Here is a 27,666-nt window from a genome sequence, read left to right as displayed (position 1 = left end):
AAAGGAATGGGGAATCTAGGTGAAGGGTACACCCGAGTTCTTCGTACTAGTCTCCTAACTGCCCTAGACTTTAAAATTAGTTCAGAACATCACGTGAACAAATGAAAACAAGGATTCTAAAGACTGAAAAGGAGGTAAATACGTTGGTGTTGGGAGCTGCTTCTATCAAGACTAGATCATCTCGCTGCCGGTTCACACACAGGTGGCAGGGCCCAGGTCGGAGGCAGGAAGCCTGTCCCTCTTCCCCTCCTTCGTCCCTGCATGTCCCTGGTTAAGTCACTGCCCGCCCACGGACGGGTTCTGGAGGAGCACCCCCCCACCCCCCACAACCGCCTCAACCTCTGGTTTTCAGAAATCAGACTATTCGAGCTTGTGGATAAGAGAAAGCAGTCTCGCCGACTTCAACAAAAGCAGAAAAGAACTTAGCTTTATTTACATCAGGACAACAGGAGCACAAACGGTACAGTAAAAGCACGAGGCATATTAAAACATAGCCAGCTCGGAGCAGTCTGGATAGTTCCTGTCATAGAAAAGAAGTATCCAGCCCCCAGATTCACATTAACATACATGGTATATTAATATCAATCTCTGTATCACTCACCACAGGCACGTTTGCACACAGGACCACCTCCTGCAGCAAATTCACTCTAATAACAGTATTGGGGGGGGGGGGCGGGCACGTGGCACACAGGACAATGACCGAGAGGCCAGAGAACCACATCCTTTATAGCCACGGGGGCCCGGGGGTCTCCTGGAGCCACCCTGGGGGGTCACACAGCTCAGAGGTTTGTAAAGGGTCAGAAGGCCCCTCTGAGGCCCCAAAACAGCAGCGCTCCCCAGACGACCACCTGACCGAACACCAGAGCTGGAAAGGGGCCGAGCTCGGTGGTCCCTCCAACCAGGTAATACTGCTTAGAGTCCGAAACTGAGGTTACAAGTGAATTTTTAAATGACTCTTGCCTATTTGGCTCTAGAGTTCGAAACACACTTTATGCAACAGGAAATGAATGAGAGCAATCAGCTGCTGGGAGGCATGTGGTCGCCACAAGGCCCGGCTGAGAACATCCTGAGCCGGGCAGAGCGGGCACGGCCACAGTGCTGTTTGACACCAGCCTTATCGCTTTACACACATTGCTCACAGACCGGACCACCTAAGGACATGAACATTTTTTCAAAGGTTTAAAGCAACAGCTGACACTGTGTTATCTAGTGACAATGTCCCATAAAACAAGGATTCCACGAAAGCCTTCTGAAACAGGTGGCCTCGTCCGCCGCTGCAAATGAAGATGGAAGACATGGCTCCTCCCGCCCCTCATCCTGAGGCTGGCCGACCTCCCGAGCAAGAGTACAACGAAATGATTTCAACCCATCGTCCCTCTGACACCGGCACACTGATGGGCGGATGGATCAGCACCTTCGAACACCTTCATTTGGAGGGTAACCCGCCCACACTGACTCCGGCACGAATCAAGAGTCAGCCGCTTCTTGATGGCCTGTTCGGTCAAAGTGCCGCCAGCCCATCAACAAGGTGAGGGTTGCTGACCCGCACAGCATCAGCCTGTCCCCACCGCGGAACACGACAACGGCACAGAAACCCCGCACGGGGCCCCGGTCTCCGAGGCCAGCAGACTAGGTCTTGCTTCGCCGGAGCAGCGTGGCGGCGGGGCTGTGGCTGCCCTGGAACTTGAGGCTCTGCAGGTTGACGTGCGCCCCGTGCTTGAGCAGCGTCTCCACCGTCTTGGCGTGTCTGCCCCGGGCGGCCAGGTGCAAGGCGCTGAGCCCCTGCTCATCGGACAGGTTGAGCACGTCGGCACTGACCAGCTCCTCCACCACCTCCGAGTGCCCGCTGGCGGCAGCCAGGTGCAGCGCCGTCTGGTTCCGGGGCCCCCGAGCCAGCACATTGGCCTTCTCCTCTACTAGCAGCTTGACGGTCGCCAGGTGCCCGTTGCGAGAAGCCAGGTGCAGGGCAGTGCAGCCCTCCGCGGTCACCGCCTCCCTGCTGGCCCCCCGGTGCAAGAGCAGCCTGGCGGTGCTCGTGTGCCCGGTCTCCGCGGCGACGTGCAGGGGCGTCTGCTCGAGCAGGTTGCAGAGGTTGACGTCTGAGCGCAGGTCGATGAGGATGCGGGCCACGCGGTAGTGCCCGCGCTGGGCGGCCAGGTGCAGGGGCGTCCTTCCGTCCAGCGTCTGGGCGTTCACGCTCACCCCCGGCTGCTTGGCCAGCAGCTTGACGATGGGCAGGTGGCCCTGCCAGGCGGCGTAGTGCAGCGGCAGCCAGGCGTCCTTCCCCTGCAGGCCCACGTCGACGCCCCGGCGCAGCAGGATGCGCACGACGCTCTCCTGGCCGTGCTGGCAGGCCACGTGCATGGGCGTGCGGCCCTCGCAGTCGGCCTCGTTGATGGAGGCGTTCTTCTCCAGCAGCAGGCGCGTGCTGCACTCGTCCCCGTTCTGGGCCGCGAAGTGCAGGGCCGTCCACTGGTCCTCGTCCGTGGCGTTGACGCTGATCTTCCGGGCCAGCAGGAGCTCCACGACGCCCCGCACCCTCTTCTCCACGGCCAGGTGCAGCGGGGTGGAGCCCTTCCTGTTGGTCAGGTTGGGGTTGGCGTTGTTGAGGAGCAGCCACTTGACGCACTCCTCCTGCCCGGCCTCCACGGCCAGGTGCAGCAGGCTGGCGCCGCCCTCCAGCACCAGGTCCACGTCCTGCGGCTGCAGGATCTTCATCAGCCGGCTGGTGTCCCCGGTCACGATGGCGTCCACCAGCTTCCTCTTCTGGACGTCGGTCGTGCCAAGATCTGTGGGGAAAGCGGGTGCGGGGGTCAGACGAGGCCGCTGCCTGTAGGCTTCTCGAAGCCGGGCTGCTGTCCTGATGCCGCCCACTCCTCCCCACGGCCTCCAGGTCGCCTGTTACCTGGAATTGCTTAAGTGTCGTGTTGTCCCTGCTGGTTTGATTTTAGATCTAGTGGGCAGACCCTGCGCAGGTCAATTAATGGCCCCAAGTGACTCATGTCGATTTGCAAAATGAACATCGTTCTAGCCACGCGGCTTAGACAAAGGATGTAAAACTCAGGCCCCCGCTGGCTGTCAGAAATGGCAGTGATTGCTAACAGAAAGGAGGGAGGGAGGGAGGAGGAAGGAAGGAGGCTGCGACAGTGAGGGAGCGACAGACCAGCCCCAACACCCACAAACCAGCACCCGGAGCAGGGGCAGGGGCAGGGAAAAGCACCTTCTAAAACAAAACCCCATCAAAATTAACATCAAAAGATAAGATGAGCTGAGACGCACCCCTCCGACAGGCCGGTGTTCTAACCTCCGAGGATAACTCATTCATTATAACTCGTGGCCACAGTGAATGGGGAGTCCGTGAACAAGAAGTATGGGGGTGTTTACCCAGCACTAGGAAAGGGGCACAGGTCTGGCCTCCACAAGAGAGATCCAGGGTGTAGGGTTCGATTCGTCTGCTGGTCTGGCTGGATGCAACTCGGGGTTTTCCATGTGGAAACCTGAGGTCCGCCCCTGCACCGGTGCCGGCCCAGGTAAGACCCTCCTGCACGGCCAGGTGTGTGGCCCATCAATCCACACTAAGGGGCACCAGTTGGGCCAGCGCCCACCTCCGGATTTGGGCTCAGTGAGCCCACCATGCCACAGACACCCAGAACCAATCAGTGGCGGGATGGAGAAAACAAAGAATTACTGTCAAGTCAGGAACCAGGACGCCTCATTCTTGCAGATGCTCAGGGACATCACCACAGCCTGCCCGCCGCCAGCCCCATAATCACGCTATTTCCCGGGGCACAGGGCCCCCACTCACCGCCCGTGGAAGGCTCCCGCTCGAAAGACAGGGACAAGGACCCTCTGGAGGAGAAGGCAGAATCGACCGAGGACACGCCCGACAGCCGCTTGCCGCTGTCCGCCGATGGGAGTTTGGATTCGGAGGAGCTGCGGCTGAGCTCGTCCGGGCCCTCGAGCGTCTGGGAGATGCCGGAGTCCAGCTGGGACAGCAGCTCGGAGAGGCTGTAGTCCTTGTCGAAGGCCGGGGCCGAGGCTCGCTTGAGGGGCGTGGACACAGGCGCCTGCGAGGACGAGCACAGGGAGGTGGATGAGGCTCCGTCCGCCACCCCAGGGGGAAGGCAGAGGAGGGGAGGGGAAAATGCGGTCCTGGTTTGTCACACTGGGAACGTATCGCCTGCTGTCATACGCATGGCACCCTGGAGCCCAATGACACCACACTGGCCCACTGGGTGGGAAGACCAGGTAAGGAAAGACTGGCTTGACAAAAAAGCGGGAAGCCCGGCACCAGGCTGCCCTGGACCCCATCCGCACAGGGGTATGGCACACGGCATTACTTGGACAAAAGGCGGAGGGCGGGCCTGTGCACAGGCTGCAAAAGCATGAAGCTGGTTGCTGGGCCGTGTCCATCAGAACAGGTCAGTGCTGGTAAGAAACGAAGAAAAGAGGTGGGACTGGGGCTACCTGGACTGGGGCTACCCCGCCCTCTCCACATTGTCTGCAACCTGCGACCTCTCCTTTGAGCTGTGCACGTCTGGCTTGGGGCCCAGCTACAGGGACAACGCTGTGACCCACCCTCTATAGCAGGCGGTCGCCAACCTTTCGGACCTCGCGGACCACCAGTGGTCCGAGGACCACCGGCTGGCGACCGCTGCTCTATAGGGCTTCTCTAACAGGGACGGAGGCAGATTTCTGGTGAGTGATCAAAGTCTGAGGTGACACAGGACTCTTCCCCCATCGGGCCCATGTGACCCCAAACACTCCCTCTTCTGGGAATTGCTCGTCTGCTCTGAGTTGGTGTTTGGTGCGTGGAGTCACACCCACTTGTTGGATGCCTTTCTTTTCCTTGGAGGGTGGGGAGAGCCTGGCTGCCTCCCCGGACACCTTTGCTCCCCAACCTCACGCACATGCTGTTCAGACAGTGGAAACACACACCATAAATGCTCACGTCACCCCAGCCTCACACCAACGGCCCGGGGTGCACTGCCCAACAGCAGATAACGCGCTGTAAGGTTAGTGATTACCAGGCTTCGCCTTACAGGTCTAGTGCCTGAGCGTACTCAGTGTGACCTACCCTTGGAGTATCTTATCACACCTTACAGAACCAATCATTCATGACAGGCAAACCCCAGAGCCCAGGTGCGCCAACCCCGCCCCCCCCGCAACAGGGCCTGGCAGGGCTGGTTCAAAGGACATCCACCTGGCAGCATTAGCTTTCCAATGTCACTGTTCATTCGTAACCAGACAGGTGGCGGGGACGGGACACAGCCAGGCAGGAAACATCTGGGGCCACCGAGCCTGCCAGGGGACCCGCCATCCTGTCCCTGGGCACAGGACTCCCGTGACCGACTGATGGGAGTGGGGCTCCCAGGGCAGGCTGGGCCGCAGAACGAGGGCACGAGGACCCAGGCTGGCGGCGGAGTTTGTGGAAAAGGGGCCTGGGGCTGGAAAACTCAATCTCCACGCGGCACAAAGGCCACCCTGGGAGTCCCCGTACCTCCGTCTTGGGCTCCGGAGGGTCTTTTACATCCAGGTCCTGAGTTGCCTCTTTCACCTCATCGTCGGGTTTCTCACACAGGTCCTCCGTCTCCGAAGTGATTTCTTTGGGGGAGAAAACAAAGAAGGGCTCGTCACTTGGACAATGACCTCCACATACGCTCCATACGAACGTGTCACCTCGAGGATGGGACAGGGACAAAAGAAGTGACACCCCAAAGCACCCATAACTCAGGGACCCGGGCAGCACTGGTCTCTCCACAGCTGGCCCCAGCTGAGCTCACAGGTCACCACCATCCCCCACAGGGACCCGTCAGCAACTTCTACAGGTCTCACCTGACTCCAGCAGGAGTCAAGGTGTTCCAGATTCCCAAAGAAGCCTTCGAGAGTAGGGAGGGGAGAGTGCAAGCCCACCAGCACCCAGCACATGAGCCCCCGTTCATGTGTCCCCCTGTGCTTTAAATGCAATGGTCAGTTTCAATTCCATCAGGATCTCTTCCCAACCAAACGACACACCCGTTCCATGGGGACAAGACCCCGAGAAAAAGGCAAAGAAAGCCTCAGGCCGGAAGTCACACCAACCCTCCAAGAGGCATGGCTGTACGGGAACCTGAACTTCCAAGCACAGGCTCCTCTGGGCAGCAGGCCCAGCCCTGGCTGCAGCGGGGTGGGCGGCTAGAGCTGACCTTCCAGTTCCAGCTGCCCACCCCGGCCCTGTCACCGAGGGCCATGGGCAGGTGCCAGGGCCAAGCCGATCCTACAGGCCTGGCTGGGGACATGTCTCTCACAGCCTCCTCCTCTGCCCCTTTCCCCAGCCCCGTCCAGGTCATCTCGCCTGGGACACCCGCAGGTGGACCGAGCAGCCACACTTGGGAGCACTGCACCGGCGCCACCTCTGGTCTCACCTTGGAAGGTGGGCCGCTCGCGGGGGTCCCCGTGCCAGCATCTCTGCATGAGGCGCAGCAGGTGGCTGCAGGCCCGCGGCCTGGCTCTGCAGACGGGCGGCAGCTCCGGGCGGTGGCCCTTCACCACCTTCACCATGATGTGCAGGATGTTTTTCTCATCTGCAAGGGAAAGGCACACGAGTCAGGGCAGAGCTGGCCCCTTATCTCCGGAGGAGACACAGCTGTGGGGAAGCGCCGATGGGCATGTCTGGCCTGGAGACCACTGATTCTTCCGAAAGCACAGGGCTTCCGTTAACCTTATGTTCACGAGACACGTCTGTTCTCCCCTCCCAGGATTTAGAAACGACCTAGCAGCTCCCAGTGGGATCCTCAAGCTGTATCACAGGGAAGTCTTTCTGGCAGCCAACGCAAAGGCAACCAGGTTCAAAGTATCTGACGAGACATGTTCCGAGTGGCCGTGCCCACCAGGGGAGGCACCCGTATCCATCCTGGGGTGGCAGGGCCCAGCCCCCAGGTGCACCCACGTCTCCCTGGGATGACACCAGTCTTCCTGAACTCCAAGTCCTATCCCCAAGTGCAGACCCCCGGCTGGCCTCTGCAGTGCTCAGGTCTCGGGTGGGCAAATAGGGGCCTTTCCCCCCAAAATTCATCACAAGGGGCCCCACCTGTCATCCTTTCCAACATCCTTCAGAGACACACCTGGGCTCATTAGCATATCATCACCATCATCACCATCCTGGTCACAGGCTGAGGGGACCCAGGGGACCCTCAGCGGGCCAGACTCCTTTCTCTGCTCAGCCTACACCACATTGTCCGTGAAGCTGGATTCCAAGAATCTTGCTCCCACCAGACCTCCCACCCCCGCAGCTCTCTGCTTTCCCACGGAGCGCAGGAGTCTGCGTCCGGGCAGATCAGCAGGTGTGGAAAATTGGCCCAAAGTCCCCGACCGCTGCTAGGATCCGGCTCTGATGTTTTGTTCCACTTCCCCGTTACATCTTGTGCAATAACTATCTCAGGTATCTACACATTATTTCCATAAGCACTCAGACTTCCAAAAACCCAACGTACACTAAACACCTGGAGGATGTCCTGCTCCCACACAGATGGGAAAAGTCCGCCAGACGCCTTTTGCTCCCGCACCTTGAACTCGCCTATCTACCAAGCAATAGAGCATGTGGGCCTGGCCTCCCGGTGTCAACATCAGGCACCTGGCCTTGGGTGTCGCGTCCACCAGATAATGTCATGCCAGACTAGCTCGCTGCCACGCAGACGTAATCCAGACCATGGACCTCACAGAGGAGGGGGGTTAGGAAACCGGGTGCCGGGTGGAAGGACAATATGGACAGAACCCTACAACGGCCTCATCTGCGTCTCAAGCAGCAAAGGCTCCAGGACCTGGGGCCCCCGGTTGCCTGTGACCTGCATTTTTGGGTGTTACTGGTCAGGCCACAACATTACAAGTGGCCCAGGTATGCTTACAGAGGAAAAGAAACTCTCCAACAAGGCAAAAAAGTGCCCGACTTTTACAGTAAGTGCAGTACCAAGTCGAGGCAGAAACCAGAACAGCGTCTGACTAAAGGGGGAGAAGTACTTCAGCTCTGGAGTGGGTGCTGGTGACCCGGGTCACCCATTTGTGTCAAAATCACTGGCATTGGGGGCCCAGCACTATGAGTGGACTTTACATGAGCAAACTGTACACTTAAAAATGGTTAAGGTGATCACTGTCACGTTATGTGTAACATAATTAAAATCACAATGAAAACTTAGAAAATGTAAAAAAGGAAAAGAACTGGCTGGGAGTAACCACAACAGGCCAATGCACAGGCAGAAAGCAGATTAGCAGGCGCTGGGGGCTGGGGTGGGGGCGGTGGAGTGACTGCTCAATGGGCACAGGGTTCCTTTGGGGGGATGAGAAGGTTCTGGAACTAGAGAGTAGTGGTGACTGTACAACACTGTGAATGCGCTAATAAATGCCACTGAACTGTGCACTTTAAATGGTTATAATGATCAATTTTATGTTTGTGTATTACATCACACACGCAAAAGAATTAGCTGGCACCTGAAAACTCCACTGAGCAGAGCCCTGGGGTCTGTGCCTCTTCCTGTACATGAATGACACCTCAAGAACATTCCATGGGCACACAGGACCACCTGCCGTGGGTCTCGTGCCAACTTGGTGGGCAGGACGGAGCAGCCCCGCTCCCTCAGGGCAGCCCCACCGTGGGCATGTGGACCACGGGCACGGCTAAAGCAGAGGAAGTGCCGCACAGCATGCCCGCCCCTGTCCCGGGGGAGACAGAGGCACAGCCCCCAAAGGTACGTCCACTCACCTGCAAATGGCTTCTTCTGCGTCAGCACGCCCCAGATCACGATGGCGAAGCTGGAGGGAAATCGGCAGGTTAGTGTCTGTGAATAGAGCAAAAGTGCTCACTCAAAGCAACACGTGTGAAGAAAGCCCCTCCGGCCTTCAAAACAGAGAGATGACACCAAAACGTTTCTCATGATTTTTTTTTAAACAGGCACATGATTGGGGCACATGTCCCATTGGTAGCTCAAGTGTTAAACAATGGACCACACCTTGCCAGCGAAGCTGTAAGTTCCACCACCACTCGGGAACCCCGGAAAGGCTGCCACCATCAGCTCGTGGGCAGAGGGGCCATGATGGCTGAGTTCACATGACCTTCCTCAAACACTGGGCGCCCCGTGCTGACTGCAGCTCTGGGCCTGGCATAACTTGCCCACTGAGAGTCCATCAAGGGCTGAGAAAGTGCACGGAAAACATGCTGGCAACCAGATGAGCCTTCCTGAGCCCTTCTTGGTTGCTGGAAATTATGTACGGGGTGTGGCAAAAGGTTTACAGTTGTGAGTCGGCAGAACAGTTTATTCTTGTATTATTATTTATTAATCATTGTATTATTTTCTATAAGAACAACAGTAAGCCTATTTTTGCCCCACCCTGTATACATAATATAGAAAATTACTGTGGATACACCAACAAATAGCTCAATCTGATAAATTTTTTTAAAATTCTATAATAATAAAAGAATAATATGCTAATTAGACTGGACAGCCAAACGATATTCCGGGGATGTCCTTCCAGATGAAGCCGCAGTGGTAGGAGCAAGGCAGAGGCGGTTAGGGGCGATCAGGCAAGCAGGCCAGCAGTTAGGGGCAATCAGGCAGGCAGGCAAGTGGTTAGGGGCAATCAGGCAGGCAGGCAAGCAGTTGGGGGTGATCAGGCAGGCAGGCTAGCAGTTAGGGGCAATCAGGCAGGCAGGTGAGCGGTTAGGGGTGATCAGGTAGGCAGGCAGGCGAGCAGTGAGGGGCGATGAGGCAGGCAGGCAGAGTGGTTAGGGGTGATGAGGCAGACAGGCAGGCGAGCGGTTAGGAGCCAGCGGTCCCGTACTGCGAGAGGGATGTCTAACTGCCAGTTTAGGCCAAATCCCACAGGGATCCCGAATTTCGTGCACCAGGCCTCTAGTAAAATATAAAAAAAAACAGGAGTCCAAACACTGAGCCCCACCCTGCCCCCGAGTTGATAGCAGCTGTTGACAAGAAGTCTCCATTGAATATTAATGAAAATTTATGCATTCAGGCTTTTAAACTCTCCGCTCCAACATAAATAATCGGATTCCCCTGAACCCTGCAAGCTGTGACAAGCACCCCAGTGCCATTCGCCAGCAGCCTGCAGCTCCAAGCCTGCTCAGCACACGCACAATGGTTTTATTGTCAAACCAGTCCGCCAGGACTCAGGCAGGGACAGGGACAAAAGGGAAAGCTCAGTGCTCCCTCCGGGGCTCAGGGCCACAGTCCCCTTGCGTCAGACAACAGCCACAATGAGGGGCTTAAGGGCCTGCGTGCAGCCTCCCTCCCTCTTTTCTCCTCCAAGAATCTTTGTCATCAGGACCTTTACAATTTGGAAAAGGAAGGCCCGAACAACTCGGGACCTGTGTGCACAAGAATGTTTAAAACATGCAGTACCTGCCTATTTGGTCAGGGACACTGACCTCTTCTTCCTTTGATTGTCAAATTAAGAAATAACAACAGCCAATGCAACAATAGCCATTTGGTGTGAACGAATCAAAATTATACCTATTTTTTGTCAGATTGGCAAAAAAATCTATTTTTTGGTGTGCTGCAGAATTCTAGTAATGAGTGTCTGTGCCATGGGAGGAGAAAGGCTGAAAATCGCTGCTCTAGCGCACAATGCACTGACGCTCACCTACAAACAGGCTGCGGCTGTCTGTGCTCCTGTCGAAGGTAAGTGACGACAGGAGGTACAGGCTGCTGGTCCCAGGGGACTGGGCGTAGGAGAGCCTGAATCACAGTCACTTAAAGCAGCAGCTTCTTTCCACAGACAAGATACACGACCCACGGTTTAAAGCGAGTTTACAGTGCGGAAGTTGTCAGTCTGTTATGTAACTGGCCCTAATGGCACCAACCATTCACATCCTCCACCCATGGCCAGCAACAGGAACATCCTGTGTTCCACGGAGAGTCTGTATACCTGGGGCAGCCTATACCCACCGGCTAACAACCCCAAACCCTTTCATTTAGACTGAACCTCGTGTCTGATGGTAGCAAAGAGTCTCTGGGAAAACTGCCCTTCAGAGCATGAAGAATTGGGGTAGAGAGACCCTGCGGGCTGCACAGCTGTACACACCTGTACACGTCGTGCTTGGTGTCAAAGAGCCGGCTCTTCTCTCGGATGCGCTCTGGAGGCAGGTAGGCGATGGTCCCGAACAGGCCGTCCATGCTGAGGTCGTGTGAGTGGGACAGCCCGTTGCACTTGGCCAGCCCAAAGTCAGAAATCTGCAACAGAGCAGGCAGAGGTGGCTCAGCAGGCGCTGGGGCGCTGTGCCGGGCACCGCACTGCGGCTGCCACTTCAGAGGCCTGGTCAACATCCCGCCACGTCTGACGGTACGGGTCCCCGACACCCGAGAGCGAGCCGTGACCCGTCTCCCTGGGCAGGCGGGCGGGCGAGCACGGAGGCTTAGGAAGACCAGTCTGAAGCCATTAGGATCTGATGGATGGGGGAAGTGATGCTTTAAGGAAGGAATTCACCGGGAGCAAGAAACCAGGAGGACTGTCACCTGCCTCTGTCCACAGCCCACGTCGGCATGAGGGCAAAAGGCAACGCTTAGCATTTCCAGGTTTTCAGGCGACACATGAAAGCGAGGCTGACCAGGTTGGTGCTCAGCAATCCAGTTCCACAACCGGGCCAGCTGGGCAGGCGGGCAAGTGGCAGCAGGCTCTTTAAAGGGAACTGCACCTTCAGAAGCCCTTTAAAGCCAGCAAAACACACACCACACAACCTCGTCCTCCACCTGGAACGTTCTGTGATCAACAGACGCTTGCTGACTCCTCCACTAAACATGGCACCCAAATCAAGGGCGGAAACACATCTCCTCCGTCCCAGGGGCTACCAGCCTGGAGGGGCGCCTGGAGCCCAGCCACTCGGCCCACCTCCACCTCCTCATCTCCTTTGCACAAAGGTGTCCTGACAGCTTCCAGACCCCCCACTGGAGGAAGTGAAAGCCACACAGACTCATAGAGGGGATCCTCACTGCCCCTCAGGCCCCCCACATCCTCGGAAGCCGCTGAAGTGCTGTGTGTGGGACTAGGCCACAGGCGCTGGCATTAAGGGGCTCAGAATCCACATGGAAAACAGCCCCTTTATATTCTCCTTCGAGGCTTATGGATTCCTTTAAGCCTCCCCATCAGCTCTAGGCTCCTCCTCAAACACACCTGTGGAGCGACAGGAACTGGGGCTGAGCCAGGACTTCACTCTGGGCTCACTGTGCCAGCTCACGGGCGAGCCAATGTCCCGATGTCATCATCACCGCTGAAGGCAGGGAGAAGCCAGGACTGGCGGCCCGATCCTTCAGGGGCCTCTGACCACCTCTGCAGGGAGGTGATGGGAAGAAAGCCTGCCAGAGTGGACCCGCCCCGGCTTCTGTGGCCAGGCTGTGCCAGGCACGGGTCCACCAGGGAATCCAGCCTGGGCATTTCTAGGCCCCTGGCAGCTGTCCGTTCCCTGGCCTTCAAGAAACTCCCCACTCTGGAAAGGAAAGCGCCAGTTCCCCAGAATGAACCCACCACCCCGACCCTGCAGATCCATAAAGCAGCTCACGGCCATGCCAGCATCTTGGCACCCACCGCCCCACCTCATGGGCAGCCTTTTCCCTTCATTTCTGCCACTTTCCGACATAGCCAACAGCTTTAAATGTACTCGGTGAAGGAAAATTAGCATAAATTCTACGTTAAAAGCTCTGACATCAAAATGCAGACTCGGAAATCAGAATTCCCTGATGGCCGCTGACCCTCCGCCTGCAGAGTTCCCCTCCAGCCCTTTCCCACCTGCCCTGCAGGGCCTGCCTGGCCTGTGCTCCCCCACCCACCCCCTGCTTCCTCAACAGCAGGACTGGGGCCATCCCTGGGAATGGCTAACACCCGTCCAGTGGGACCGGACCAATTCAGGGCATGGCCAAGGGCTGTGCTGCCTGAGAGAGAAAGGCCCCTGTAGACCAAGGGGACCAGGGCCCTCGGAATCTCCCGGGATATAGTCTCGTCTAGGCAAACTGGGGCACAGGTAAGTCTGAGATTTTAAACAAAGTTATTTCATCTTCAGCTTGAAATAGGTCTACTACTCACACATTAAAGACAGCATTTTAATATTCAATATATTAATATTACTATCAAGTGTTAATTGAATACTGTCTCTAATACACTTTGCAAAGCAGATGGCTGCCGTGAGATCTCCTGTGAGATCTCCTGCTCGGATCACCCTATCTGTGGACAAAAGGTCGCCTTCAGGGCCCAAGGGCAGGCTGACACCTTATCTCATTTCAGGATTCTAGAATAAAGGTTTATTGCTTCAAATTACCACCGACTTGCAAAGTGCTCAATTGGCCAATCAATGACTTAGAACCTCAAACAAGGCCCCATGCCCTCCCACACCCTATTAGCGATTTCTGAGAATGCAAGATGCGAGTTATGTAAGTACATTGTCTGTTTGTTTGGGGCTGTGCAAGGTGACTAATGTGCCTGATTAAGCAGAAGTCACAGAAAAGCTGCCACTCGGGCCTTTCGGGGTGCCCTGGGCGTGGAAGCAGCAGCGACACGACACCTCGCTCCCTGTCACGGAGACAGGTCCATGCAGGCTCCTCCCCACTCGTGGCTCAGCCATTCTAGGCTCCTTAATAAGGACCCACTCTTTAAGGAATCCTCACTCACCTATTAAACTGGCGGGTGCTTATAAGGAGAGAGAGGGAAGTTCACACAGGCCCCGCAAGAGCCAGTGCAGAAATGACCTACAAGGACAGCAAGGCCACCGTGTCGGACACAGACACCACATCAGCTCCTTATCCAGCCAGTATTAGGTGCCTGCCGTAGACCCGGCATGGGGACCCTCCCTAGATATATGTCAACAGCCCAGACGTGGGAAGATGACTATCTCCTGGCCCCCAAAATGCCCACACCAAGGACACCAACCCTCATGAGCATGTCCCCGGACCAAGCACTTGTCACTGACCCCTCACAACAACAGGGAAGCATGACCCCGCCGCCAGGGGACAGCCCGGAGAGGAGGGCTGTGCTCCTGGGAAGGGCACTCGGAAGAAAGGTGTCACTGTGGCTGTTCAGGGATGCCCCACACATTCCACACGACTGTCAGGAGAATGGGAAGGGAATGGGTTGATATGAAAGCCCAGCCAGGACAGTTAGGGCCCGTGATGCTGGGGCCACCTCAAAGGCACCTGCTGCAGACACATCTGTCCGAGTGCCTGGTGCCCTCAGAAAAGCATGTTCCCAGCAGCCTCTCTCACAACACCACTCAGCAGTCATTAACGCCGGGGGAGGGAAAGGCCTCCCCAACCCCCCTACTCCTCCTGTTCCCCCAAAACCCAGCATTTCCAATTTTTCCTGGGCTGCTTTCTCCACCTAAAGGATCTTCTGCCTGCACCCCACTGCTGACAGCAGGAAAGTCTGGTGCTCTATCAAGACTCGGCCCCCACCCCACACTGGGTGAGCCTGGACATGATTTAACCCTCTGAGCCTCAGCTCAGCCGGAGCTGGGGGCCACCGCCCACTCGGTCCCCCCCTTTGACCATCGGGGCAGCTCCTGCAGGCAGGGCCTCTGGCACACAGCGGGGCCTGTCACCACCTTCCCTTTCCTGTCTGCAGTCAAGTTTGTGAGCTAAGGTTTCATCTGCACTGGCCCCCACGGGATCGCACACGCTGGTGAGAACTGTCATGTCCGTATGTGCAGGCAGCGCCACTGACCACAAGGAAACAGGACAGGACAGCTTCCCTCCTCAGCTAAAACCTTGTTACCAGCGACACCTATTTAAGGGACAACTTGTAATTAGTGTGCAAAGTGAAAACAGCATTTCCCCACGGCCTCAGGCTGGCTCTGCCAGGGGAGGTGCCTGCTATGTAGACTGGCACAGGGAGCGGCCTTGTGTGTGGGCCACCCAGTGCCACTGATCTGTCACAGGTGAGAAAGATGAGGGAGCCAGGGGCAGGGTAGGACTGAAATGGGGTCCCTCCTCCTCAGGCCAACAGGCAGGGGTCCTGCAAGTGCAGTAGATCAGCCAAGTGTCAGAGCACACAGGTGAGTCCCTTCACCTGGCCCCAGCGTGAACCAGAGGACTCAGGCCAGTGTGGATGGAATCCTTCTCCCTCATGCAGGATGAAGGGAAAGGGCCCCCCGAGAAGGTGAGCACCCCCATGTGGGGAAAAACCAAGAAGAAACCAGCACACGAAGGCCTGCCAGAGACACATTCACAGACACACAAACCTGACAATGCACCTGACGACCCACTCCAGGTGTCTGGCATCTGCGTTTTAGTTGTGTTCTTCTTCATACTTTTGTTTTATAAACTTATCAGAAACAGAATAAGAAAGAGCAGCCCTCACAGGCCTCACATCCCTGGAACAGAATGAGCCCCATCAGAGCCCCATACCAGGACTGCACCTCCATCTCAGAGCACCCCACATCCCCTCTGCCAGCCCCTGTAACCAGCGAGGGGTATAGCCCGAAACTATGTCTCACACCAAGATGGCCAACCCCCCGCCTGATCTCTCAGGCCATTTCCTAGGACATCCACTAAGACCAGATCCGCAAATCCACAATCTCTTGCCGGGGTGCACAGAATTTAGAGCCAGGTTCCAGGATTTGGGGGTGTGACCTGCGTTCAGAGTCCACTCACACCAACCATGACAAGACAAGGGGATTCCAGACATCCTCAGGCTTAAGAGAGGCCTCTCTGCCCAAGCTCTCTTCCATGAGGACCACATCCTCGCCCACCCTTGTCCACACTGCCCGAAGGTTCCCCTGAACACCGAGTTCCCCTGCGCTCTCGCAGCACTCACCACCACCACCCCCCCAGGACCCACGGGAGGCCCTACCTTGACGTGGTAGTGCGCGTCCAGCAGGATGTTTGCGGGCTTGAGGTCCAGGTGCAGCAGCGGTGGGGACATGCAGTGCAGGAAGTTCATGCCCACCGCCGTCTCGTGGATGATGCGGAAGCGCAGGTCCCACGGCAACGGCTCGGAGGCCAGCAGCTTCTCCAGGGAGCCCGTCTCCATGAACTCCATGACCAGGCCAACAGGGTCGCGGCAAATGCCATACACAGGCAGGATGTATCGGAACTTGGCCATCTCCATCTTCTTCGCTTCTTCCAAAAGCTCCAAGCGCTCCCTGCAAAGGGTCAACGGCGTGAGCAACGCACACTGGTCACCTGGCCACAACACAAAGCACCGCAGCCAAAGAGATAAGCCGGTCCACAGAGCTGACAAAATTACTAAAACACACCCAGTGGCTCACTTTAATGTGGTGCAATTGAATTCTGGGCTGCCCACGATCTTCAGTCCCACAGCTATCCAAGCACACCCGCTTATTATCTGAAAAGCCACAGGCAGCACGAGCCAAATCCCGCTCAGGGACCAGGGGAGGAGGTAGATGCTGGGAATCCATTCTGTTGGATGAGGGAGGAGAAGTTGAGGTCCCACTGAAAGTTATAGCAAATTATCCACATGAAGAATCTAACCCACCTTTTTTTTTGTTAAGGCCAACAATTTAGGTGGCCCAGTTATGCCTAAGTCCAACCCCAAAGTTAAATCAATGGCACATTCATCTAATGCAGGGGCTGCAGAATGCTGCCTGAGAGCCACTTTTTGTCAACCATTTTTTAATCTATAGTAAAATATACATAATACTAGAGGCCCGGTGCACAAAAATTTGTGCACTGGGGGGGGGGGGGGGGGGGTCCCCCAGCCCGGCCTGTGCCCTCGCGCAGTCTGGGACCCCTCGGAAGATAACGACCTGCTGGCTTAGGCCCAATCCCTAGGTGCAGCCCCTGGTCAGGCTCAGAGCAGGGCCGATTGGGGAGTTGGGGCGCCATCCCGTCATGCACAGAGCAGGGCAGATCGGGAGGTTTCGATGCCACCCTCAGTCACGCTCAGGGTAGGGCCAATTGGGGGGTTGGGGCACCACCCCCTGTCACACTCAAGGCAGGGTCGATGGAGAGGTTGCAGCGCCACCCCCTGTCACTCACAGAGCAGGGCCCATCAGGGGGGTTGGGGCTCTATACCCTGTCACACACAGAGCAGGGTCGATAAGGGGGTTGGGGAGCTCCCCCCTGTCACTCACAGAGTAGGGCCAATAGGGGAGCTGGAGCACCGCCCCCTGTCACACACAGAGCAGGGCGGATCAGGGGGTTGGGGTGCTGCACCCTGTCACACTCAGGGCAGGGCCAATGGGGAGGTTATGGCTCTACCCTGTCACACACAGAGCAGGGCCCGTGGGGAGTGGGGGGTTGGGGCACCGCACCCTGTCACACACAGAGCAGGGCCGATCAAGGGGTTGGGGAGCTCCCCCCTATCAGGCACAGAGCAGAGCTGATCAGGGGGTTGGGGCACCTTCCCCTGTCATGAACAGAGCAGGGCGGATAGGGAGGTTGTGGCTCCGCCCCCTGTCACACACGGAGCCGCAGGGCGATCAGGGGGATTGGGCGCTGCCCCCTGTCATGCTGATCCTGTGCCAGGAGGCCTCGCGGCTCTGCTGATCCCAGTGCTGGGAGGCATATTACCCTTTTACTATATAGGATAGAGGCCTGGGGGCTGGCTGGTTTGCCCTAAAGGGAGTCCTAGATCAGGGTGGGGGTCCCCACTGGGGTGCCTGGCCAGCCTGGATGCGGGGATGATGGCTGTTTGCAGTTGGTCACACACCCTTCAGGGTGGGGGTCCCCACTGGGGTGCCTGGCCAGTCTGGGTGAGGGGCTGAGGGCTGCCTTAAGGCTGGTGATTAACTGAAGCTCCCAACCGCTCCTTTTTTTCTTTTTCTTTTTTATTCTGGGCCAGCTTTAGCTCTGGCTCTAGCTCTGAGGCTGGTTTGCGTTCTATAATCGAAACAATGTATAACTTCAGCTCTGAGATCCCAGCCTATATTTGTTAGAATGTTTCAAACTGCCAGCTCAGAGGCCTGCAAGGCAGGCGGGGAACGCTGGAGCCCGCAGCAAGCAAGCCTCATGTTCGCTTCCAGCTGCCTGGCTGCCGGCCGCCATCTTGGCTGACAGTTAATTAGCATATACTCACTGATTAGCCAATGAAAAGGGTAGCGGTCGTATGCCAATTACCATGTTTCTCTTTTATTAGTGTAGATACTCTGTGTCATTTTAACCATTCATATGTTACAATTCAAAGGCATTACATACAGTAGCAATGTTGTACAACTATCACCACTATCTACAGCAAAACTTTTGCATTATCCCCAAAAGAAATTCTGCACCCACTTTTCTCCCAACACCCACCCCACCAACCACTTCCCTACTTTCTGTCTCTAGGAGTTTGCCTCCTCTAGGGGCCTCACAGAAGTGGAATCATATAGTGTTTCAGTAACTGGGCCTGTTTCACTAATCACAATGCTTTCAATTGAGGTCCATCTGTGTTGTGGCACATGCCAAAACTCCACTCTTTTCATGGCTGTATGATATTCCATCACAGGAACACACCACATTGCGTTTATCCACTCACCTACTGATGGACACCTGTGTTGTTTCCACCTTTTGGCTATTGCAGGGATGGGGAACATCAGGCCCGCGGGCCGTATGAGGCCTGCGAAATCATTTGGTCTGGCCCTGCCAAGGCATTGAGGGTGAGTTAATTAAATGTTTGACCAAACAGAGCAGGCTTATTTTTAGGTTGGTAATTTTGTATGGCCTGGGAATGATGCTATAAATACCCACATGGCCCCTGGCAGGAGAAGGTTCCCCACTCCTGGGCCATAGTGACTAATGCTGCTGGGAATGCATGGTACACAGTATCTGTTCCAGTGCCTGCTTTCACTTGGGATATACATCTAGGAGTGAACTGTTGGGTCATGTGATAGTTCTATGTTTAGCCTTTTGAGAATCTGCCAAACAGTTGTCCACAGCCTGCCCGTCTTCCTGGAAGACAGTCTCACCCATTCCTGTGGCTGCGGCTGCATTCACACTCCAGGCAGAGAGGAGTAGTTGCAACACAGACCCTCCGGCCTACACAGCCTGAAATATTTACTCTTTAGCCCTTCAAGAAGGTGTGCAACCCGGGTCTAAGGTCACTTCCTGGAGCAGCCTGTGGATTTGCAGACTAGATCCCAGGGCCTTGGTCGGTGTTAGCATTTTAGACTAAAGTCTCCGAGCGCATTCGGGAAAAAGGCCAAATCCTATGAGGATAGGGCTTGACCACGGGTGACGCAGGTTGGCGGTTCCCAAGCCCAGCTCCTGGAGAATAGGTTTTGGGTGGGAGCTGGGGAACCTGCCTTCCCGATATGCTCCTAAGGAAAAAGCCCAGAACCACAAGCCCAGACGTGCCATGTAGAGCTGGGAACACGCAGGCAACAGGCTGGGGCGGCCTCGAGGACCCCCCACCTCCAGAGTGCAGACTCCAATACAAGCAGCCCTGCGCCTAACCCAAAACTGGCTAGTTCCCACCACAGGGTCTTCCAGAGCTTGGATGCACCTGCGCGCCACCTGCACCCGCTCCCACTCCCTGGCCTACTACAGGGTCCTGCCGGGAGAGTCCGTTTCCTATTGATCTGCCTCCCCTTTGGGACACAACACGCTCCCAGGCGTCCCCGACAGTTATGAAAACATTGCCCAGGGAGGAGGCGGCCAGCAAGGAGGGGCCAGGATTACACTGTTTACCAAAGGCTGCAGCACCCAAGCTCAGCCTGCACTCAGCGCTCACTGGGGACACTCCCATTCAGGCCCAGGAGGCTCAGCAGGAGCTCAGCCCCTCTGCCCACCCACCTGGTCCAACCCACTGGGAGCCAAGCCCAATGTGAGTGCAGTGGGGGCCCGCCAAGGGTCCCTGTGTGCAGACCAGTGACGCACACCTAGGGATACCTCGCCCTCAGGGGACAACGGGCACTCTCTGGAGACCTCTGGCTGTCAGAATGGGGGCTGCTCCTGGCATCCAGTGGGTGCAGGCCAGGGATGCTGCTCCGCACCCTGCAAGGCCCACGACAGCCCCCGAGACACAGTGCCAACGGTGCCAAGTCTGAGAACCCCCGGAACAGACCAAGTCAATGTGTTTTCAGCCAAATTTAAAATAAACCACTAGTCTGGAATCACCCACTTAAACACGCCCAGCATTTCCTTGAATTTTAATCCGGATCTAATTAAAAGTCACTTACTGACAAGTAATTACTGAGCACCTCCTCTGTATTAGAATTGATGATAAACAGCCCTTCCCTGCCTTCACCAGGTTCACCTTCCAGGGGAGATGGGAAATTACACCAGATCAAGAAGCGTAGCTGAAAAGCGGGGTACTGTGAAGAGGAGGTGCAGGGGCCTCGGAGATACTTCATAAAGGTGGCCCCTGACCCGAGCGGGGAAAGGGCAGCGAGGCTCATGGGGGACTCACAGAGGGGCGGAGACCCGCTAGAGGCCCAGGCCGGGGAGAATCCTTCAGACTCCATGACTGACTGGATGTGGAGGAGAGAGACAGCAAGGACCACCCTGATCTCCTGGGGTTCCCATTTATGATGCAGCAGCCAAGGGGAGGCGGGGGATGGGGGGGGGGGTGTGGAGTGGTCAAGAGTTTGGTGTTTAACAGGCTCAGGAGTGAGGAAGACCCACTGGCCTAAGAAACAAGTGAAGCATGAATCGGAAGTGAACCATGACATCACTACAAAACAGAACCGAGTGCAGCCTGACTTGCTTCCTTAGCGCTCTGCTCACAGACACAGCCAGTTCATGGAAAGCAAGACGTCCACAGAGGGCCCCGCCAGCTGTGTGGGGCCCCCAGGCAGGGCTGTGAGCTGCTCCCCCACTTTGGCAGGACCTCTGTAGGTTCCCTGCCTGGCCCAGGCCGGCCAGCCCCCCCCCCCCCCCCGCCCCCCTGCAGCCTAGCACGGAGCCAGGCTTGGGGATGACACAGACACCAACCCTCACCCTGTGCCATCGGAAAGGGAAAGGACTGGTGCGAAGGTCAAGCATCGTTAAAACGAAGCTGGTCACTTAAGAAGGAGGGACAAAACGACACCCCTGAGCCGGCTCCTTTCTCCTCTCTCCTCGGGGCGGGGCGGCCTGGTTTGTTCTCTACACAACAGGCTCTCCCTGCTGTGCAGATGGGGGTCAGCATGGCTGCTACTCCTCTCCTCTCTGTTAAGAATCTGCTCCTATTTACTCGTGTGGCCTTCCTGGGGCGCCGCGCCCACAGGCACTGGCATGTGACCCGCTTCCAGGGCGGGCGCGCGGGCCTGGAGCGCAGGTGTCCGCAGGCTGGCCCTGAAGAGGACATTCCCCACCATGACAGACATTCTTAAATGAGTCCTCTCTGCCAAACCGGACTGATAACCCCAATCATCTGAAGGCTGAAGATCTTATGAAGCAAAAGCTCCCAGCCACGCTGCAAATAAAGATTTCTTCCATTTGCCCAAAGGGCTTAACACATAAAACCCGGGTGACTTCTGATCGCTGAGCTCATTAACACATCACTCCTCCCCTCCCACCTCGAGTTCAGCCAGTTCGTGGCTCTCGCCCCAGCCCGGGGCCCTTCCACCAAACAGAGACCCCGTTTACCTCAGTTTCAAAACTCAAATAAAAAGAGCCACTGCTGGTTTGCCCCAGAAAGCTGATCAGAGCTCGCACGTTCTAAGGGAGCCCGTCTCCTCTTTGGAATCAAGGCACAAGTGACACGGGACTCTTCTGCAGAGAAAACCAGGTCTCCTGGAAACGAAGTCAGTCTCCAGGCACAGATCACCTTCCCGGGGCAGCCTCACAGCAGAGGAAGGGGAGCCTGGGACCGCCCAGCAGCAGGTTCACGGGACTCGGAGGCCGGCCAGGTGGCACAGGCCCGGGACTGGGGTTGGCCAGCAACCCCTAAAGCAGAGGTTCTCAACCTGTGGGTCGAGACCCCTTTGGCGGTCGAACGACCCTTTCACAGGGGTCGCCTAAGACCATCCTGCCTATCAGATATTTACATTACGATTCATAACAGTAGCAACATTACAGTTATGAAGTAGCAACGAAAATAATTTTATGGTTGGGTCACAACATGAGGAACTGTATTTAAAGGGCCAGAAGGTTGACAACCACTGCCCTAACGGGTCAGCAAAAAAAAAAAAAGTTCACCCGTTTATATTTCAGCAACTACCAACCCAAATCCAAACGGCCCCAGGCTCTAGGACTTTCTTCAGTTGCTCCTGGGGCACCCCACCCCTGCTAGGAAGCCCCAAGGGCCACCCACCACCAGCCCTGTCCGCATCGGATCAGGTGTCTAAGCGACATTTGCAATTCAATAAGTCTGAAAGGGGCCCTGGGGAGCCGCAGGAAAAGACGGAAAAAGTGACCCTCCAACGGAAAGAAACCACCAATTGTTTCCTGTCGACGGCAATTATTTTTTTAAACACTTTTCCTCAAAGCATTGCTTCTGGTTTATGTGGACAACACAAAAGGAACCGTAGCAATATTGTTAGTATTACTATTATTTTAGGACCCCAAGAGATTTTTCAGAACAGTCCCTAAGCCCCAATGCCGGGTGGGGCCGAGGAGTGCCCCAACCTTCACGGTGCCGAGCCTCGGGCAGGGTCACCCCATTCTTCACTGTTGGGAGTGAAGTTCCGCGCCACCCAAATCCACTGACATCAATCTCACTTAAAACCCCCCAAATACTGTGCTGCGCTAAACGTGTAGCTACAGTTAGGCACAGCTCAGTAGGGCTGGCGTCATATTTCTCTCCCGTAATCATTTCAAAACATCTCCTCGTTTGGGGAAGGGTTGCAACTTCCATTTCCCAGCAGGTCCTGGATGGAAAATCTCTGAGTATTAACAGGACCCAGTTGAGCTTTAACTGGTTAAAGATCCTTTCTCAACAGCAATTACATTAATTCCATTTTTTTCTCTCATTTAGAGCTAGTCAAAGCGTATCCCACCACCACCACCAATCCCAAGAAGGGAACTGGGTGGAGAGAAATAGCAGTAATGTCAGGCGGATCATTTCTAAGACACTGGCTAGAGAAGCCTCCGTGCCCAGGGATCCCCAAGACCAAAGGCCTCCTGCGGCTTTCCTCCCTTCCTGGAAACTTTTACTCTGGAAAAGGGGAAGGGGCGGCCCCGGGTCCTACACAGGCGGAGAAGCAGCGAAGGCTCTGGGAAGACGGGCCAGGATGGGGGAGGTGAAAAGTGTTTCCCTAACAAAGCGCTCCTCCGAGGGGGAGATCTGGAACCAGGTTTGGGAAAAGGCAGCAGGAAAATGGTGTAATCACTCGTTAGCGGATGCTCCCAGCACAGCTTTCTCGCCTCGCACCAACCCAATTACTTTCCCAGGGAGCCTGCCAGGGTTCCCACACTGCTATTTTTAAAACTGACAAGAAACGGGCTTGTCGGATTGTCAGCCCTGTACTTACAGACCCGGGGGTTGCTCGGGCTCGTCCTGACGAGCTGGTGCCCATGGAGCATTAGCTGCTGGGCCGGTGCCCAGCCAGGCGCTCACTTACTCAGGGCTTCCTCTTAGCCTCAGGGCTGGGCTGGAGGAAGGGGGCCCCTGGAGTCACCAGTTCTGGCCTAATGGTAACACCCCCATCCCCAGACTCCACCCAGGCGCCCAGGCCCCCCTAAAGACAGTCAGCCATAAGGAGCAGGAAACACGGATCAAGAATGCACCACCTCGCCCCACCCCCCCAGAGGGGTGTCTGGGTCTGGGCAGCCCCCACCTTCCCGTAATGAAGTGCAGGCTCACAGGGCTGGGGCCGCCTGCTGCTCTGTGGAGCCCAGGGCGCTGCTGGGGACCAGGCCCTGCTGTGCTAAGGGGTGGCATGAAGGCTGCAGCCAGGAGACCCCCGCCTGCCTGGAGGTACAAGCAGCCAATGAAAACCAGCCTGGCCCACACCTGTACCTGTGGCGGGTCCTGACGGAACAAGTGGAGGGGGAAAGGAAAGACCCAGAGCTAGGGGAGGAAATCAAGACCAGGGCTCCTGACTGACTCCAGTAAGGCCTCTACGTTCACTTTTAAGATTTGCTGGGCAGGAGCTGGAAACGCCTTGTCTTGAAGTCACCCCACACAAGCTGTAATGTCCCTTGTTTATTAAATCTGCCCCTACCCCATCTGCAGTGGTCTACCTTTTTCCTCCAGTCTCTCCCTGCCCTCCACGTACGGGGCCAATTTTAGATTGTACATGGGAAGCTCCTAGGGGGCTGCAGCCCAGCACCCAGGCTCCCTTGGCAGGAGTGAGAGGTGCTGCCCTTCAAACAGGCGAGTAAAGACTTAGCCCAGAGGAATACAGGGCTGGGGCTGCACCCAGGAAAATCCTATTTCTTACTAGGGAAGAGCTTGCAAATAGCAGAGTGGGGATGGGAGGCAGCTCATCAAAAAGGCAATGAGGCCCGGCCGGTGTGGCTCAATAGCTGAGCGTGGACCTGTGAACCAGGAGGTCATGGTTCTATTCCCATGAGAGCACCTGCCCCGGTTGCGGGTTCAATCCCCGCATGCAGGTGGGGGGCATGCAGCAGGGAGCAGATCAATGATTCTCTCTCATCATTGATGTTCTATCACTCTCTCCTTCTCCCTTCCTCTCTGAAATCAACAAAAATATATTTTTAAAATAAAGGCAATAAGGTCTGAGGACTGAAGGGTTGAGGGTTCAATTCCTGGCCAAGGGCATGTACCTCGATTGCAGGCTCAATCTTTGGCCCCGGTCGGGGTACGAGTGGAAGGCAAACAATCAATGTGTCTCTCTCACACATCGATGTTTCTCTCTGTCTCTCTCCCTTTCACTCTCTCTAAAAATTAAAGGGAAAATATCCTAAGGTGAGGATTAACAAAAAACAAACAAACAAATAAATAAATAAATATTTTTAAAAGGCAATGAGGACAACCTGCCAATCATAAGTAAACAATGTGAAGGTCTAGCTCAGGGGTGGAGAATGTCTGGCGTATGGGCCATGTATCATTTGGTCTGGCCCTGCCAAGGCATTAGGGGTGAGTTACTTAAATGTTTGACCAAACATAGCAGGCTACTTTTTAAGTTGATAATTTTGTATGGCTCTCGAATGGTGTTATAAATACCCACATGGCCCTTGGCAGGAGAAAGGTTCCCCACCCTTGGAGCTGCACTGCATCACGAGAGACACAAATCCCAAGGAGAAGCTCAAGCTGAATCCAGTAAATTCAGCCAGAATTTTCTTGGCCAAGAGCAAGGGTTTGAGCATCTTCTCAATTGGAGAACTCAACCTCTGCTGCAAAGTCAGAGCTGCAGACTGCTCCGTGCGGCAGATGCAGGCGGTGAATGCTTCCTGTCGGGCGATGCTGACCTGGACATGCCACCACCTGCCTGGTTAGGGCAGGGCAGGAAAGGCTTCCAGTTAAAGGACAAAACACTTTTCAGCCAGGCTGTACAAGATCCTAGGTGACCCGCCTCAAGTGGAGAAACCCCACCTCCGGCAGGGCCACCCAAGAAACGAGGGCCAGTCGCTGGAAATAACAGATTCTAGGATGCAGCTGACTCATCTGCCTGGGGACCCACGGGCTTGTTTACTTTCCTCTTCCAATACAAGAAGCCAGTGGTAAAACCTTCGCTGATGAATGAAACACTTCCACCAGAAGACGCCACCAGACAAATGCCCCCACGGGCGTACAAACACCCTGAGGGAGAAGAGAGGATCTTGGCTCTCACATCTAACCATTGGCTGGTATTCAAAGTGGGGTTTGCATTTCATCAAAATAACCACAGCGCCCCTCCCGGCCTGAGCAGTTCCCAGGACTGCAGCCCAGGAGGGGAGAGAGCGTGCACAGCCACACAAGCTCCGGAGCCCCCCAGTTAGATATTTTTATGTCATCCCTCTACTGAGGTTTCCAGAAAACACTGCGTTAGCGGTGTTCAGCAAAAGGCCACCAATCTACTGTATTATCTCCTAGGCCAGGATGAAAACACAAAGTCTTTCATCTTGCACTGGGCCCTGGGGAAGCACACACTAGTCTTTCTATGTCCCTTAGTCCTGTGACACAGTCACCTGGAACATCACCACCATCCATCCTAAGGTGAAAAGTGGCCCCATCACCCAGTAAGCGGAGGATCAGAAGCCAGGCCTCTGAGCCGGCAAAGGCGAGGCGGGGGTTAAAAGGAGCTGCTTTTCTAAGTCTGCTGGGTCCCGGCCTTACTGTCTAAGGGGGATCTCCACACACAATACAAACACAACTTCCACAGAGAATGCAAACTTCACCGCAGCAAAAGGACCTACTGCGCGCACCGGGCAACACAAGGTTAAGTCATTTATTTAAATGTACTCAGTGGAAGCCTGCGTATAAATTATTAAAATGCAAACGCAAATGGAGAAGAAAAAAATAAAACAAACGAGCTGCTTCTCAAGACCCTCCTCCTCCCACCCCTAGGCCCCCAAATTCTGCAGACCACAACGGGCACAGCAAATGTAAGTGGGGCGGCCGCACCGCCAGGCCCAAGCGCCGACGCGCAAGTGCCCAGGCGCCCAGGAAGCCCGGCCCCGCCAAGGACCCAGCCAAGCCGGTGCTTCCGACCGAAATAATTACCGTCTTACACCAATTTGTGCTCCAACGTAAATTAGTAAGTGAGTCAAACGGAGTCTAACTCACTCACAAAGCCCAGATCCCCACACGGCAATTTCGCTAAGCCGGGCGCAGACCGCAGCGCCAGGGGTTCCGGGAGGGCCTGACGCGCCGCCGAGGGACGCGGGTCCCGGCGCAAGTGGAGCTCCCGACCCTAAAAACCCGGGGCTTCACGGGACGCCAGGTAGCACCACCGGGCACTTTACGCCGTTTCGGGCAAACGCGGGCCCAGGAGGTCGCTCCCAGCAGCCGCAGCTCGGGGACCGGCGCGCGTAATTAGACCGGAGCTCCCCAAACCTGCCCGCTTTGGGCAGGCAAACCGCGCGGACACCGCGAGGCGCTACGGCTTCGCCCGGCGCTCGGTTTTCCCATCCGAGGCTGCTCCGTCAGCGACGCAGGTGGAGAGGAGGGGACCCCTGGGACCCAAGCACCCCCACCCCAGTCCGGCCCCGGCGCCCGCCCCGGCGCCGCGGCACCCCCGCCTGGGCCGCTGACCTGTCGTCGACGTGCAGACTCGGCGAGCACTTGATGGCGAGCCACGTCTTCCAGTGGACGTGGCGCACCTTGTACACCTGCCCGAAGCCGCCCGAGCCGACCTTCTCCCAGCCAGCGAACTCGCCCGCGTCGAAGGTGCGCAGCAGCCCCAGGGCCCAAGGGCTCTCGCTGTCGCCCTCCATCGCTCGCCGCTCGCCTCCAAGCTGAGCCGACCCAGCCTCGGCCGCTGCCCAGGTGCTCAGGTGCGTGCCCCGCCCCTGACGTCACTTCCGCCGCGCGCCCCGCCCTCGCCGGCCCCGCCCCTGCAGCCGGGCCCCGCAGACCCACCGCGGGACGTGGGGAAAGGCCAGGCGCACAGAGGCTGTCGCTTTTTAGATCGTTCAGGCAGAGGTGGGAAATGATTCAGTTGCCGTGTTTTCCCCCCAGTGCTATCACTTCGCAAAACTGCAAAAAAGGGGGAAAAGTATATTATAACCAAGATATTGACTTTGATACAATCCACCGATCTTAATAAAATTTCCCCGTCCTCCTTTGTGTGTATTAACTTCTATTCAATGTATTGCCTGCGTAGTAGGTTCGTGTCTTTACAAAGAACATTCCATCCGGCAAGGACCCCCGGTGCTCCCTTTATAACCGAACTCCCAAGCTCTAGCTCTCACTAATCTTTCCTCTATTTCTAAAAATGTGATATTTTAAAAT

The 27,666-nt window shown here is 56.1% G+C and overlaps 1 protein-coding gene across 1 annotated transcript; it reads right to left on the bottom strand.

The window, feature by feature from the left end:
• Positions 1-400: 400 nt before the first annotated feature.
• On the bottom strand, positions 401-27,169 carry RIPK4 (receptor interacting serine/threonine kinase 4). The gene is made up of 8 exons (XM_070407160.1): positions 26,968-27,169; positions 15,817-16,108; positions 11,068-11,216; positions 8,735-8,784; positions 6,405-6,563; positions 5,501-5,604; positions 3,806-4,067; positions 401-2,789 (listed from the first exon to the last, which is right to left on the bottom strand). Exons 1-8 carry the CDS (start codon positions 27,147-27,149, stop codon positions 1,630-1,632), a joined length of 2,358 nt encoding a protein of 785 aa, XP_070263261.1. The 5' UTR covers positions 27,150-27,169; the 3' UTR covers positions 401-1,629.
• Between the last annotated feature and the right edge of the window lie 497 nt (positions 27,170-27,666).

The sequence above is a fragment of the Myotis yumanensis genome, unplaced genomic scaffold (assembly GCF_028538775.1).
Source record: "Myotis yumanensis isolate MYYU_CA2020_CCGP unplaced genomic scaffold, mMyoYum1.0.hap1 SCAF_2, whole genome shotgun sequence".
NCBI classification, from domain to species: Eukaryota; Metazoa; Chordata; class Mammalia; order Chiroptera; family Vespertilionidae; genus Myotis; species Myotis yumanensis.
Note: the sequence above shows the minus strand (reverse complement) of the source record. Positions and strands in the feature narration are given on the sequence as shown.

Excerpts from the sequence above, each read along its gene's own strand:
- RIPK4 (XM_070407160.1), bottom strand. The coding sequence starts at position 27,149 with ATGGAGGGCGACAGCGAGAGCCCTTGGGCCCTGGGGCTGCTGCGCACC. Across the intron at positions 11,217-15,816 it reads ACGCGCACTACCACGTCAAG|ATTTCTGACTTTGGGCTGGC; the intron begins GTAGGGCCTCCC and ends GCTCTGTTGCAG. Across the intron at positions 5,605-6,404 it reads CGAGCGGCCCACCTTCCAAG|AAATCACTTCGGAGACGGAG; the intron begins GTGAGACCAGAG and ends TCTCCCCCAAAG.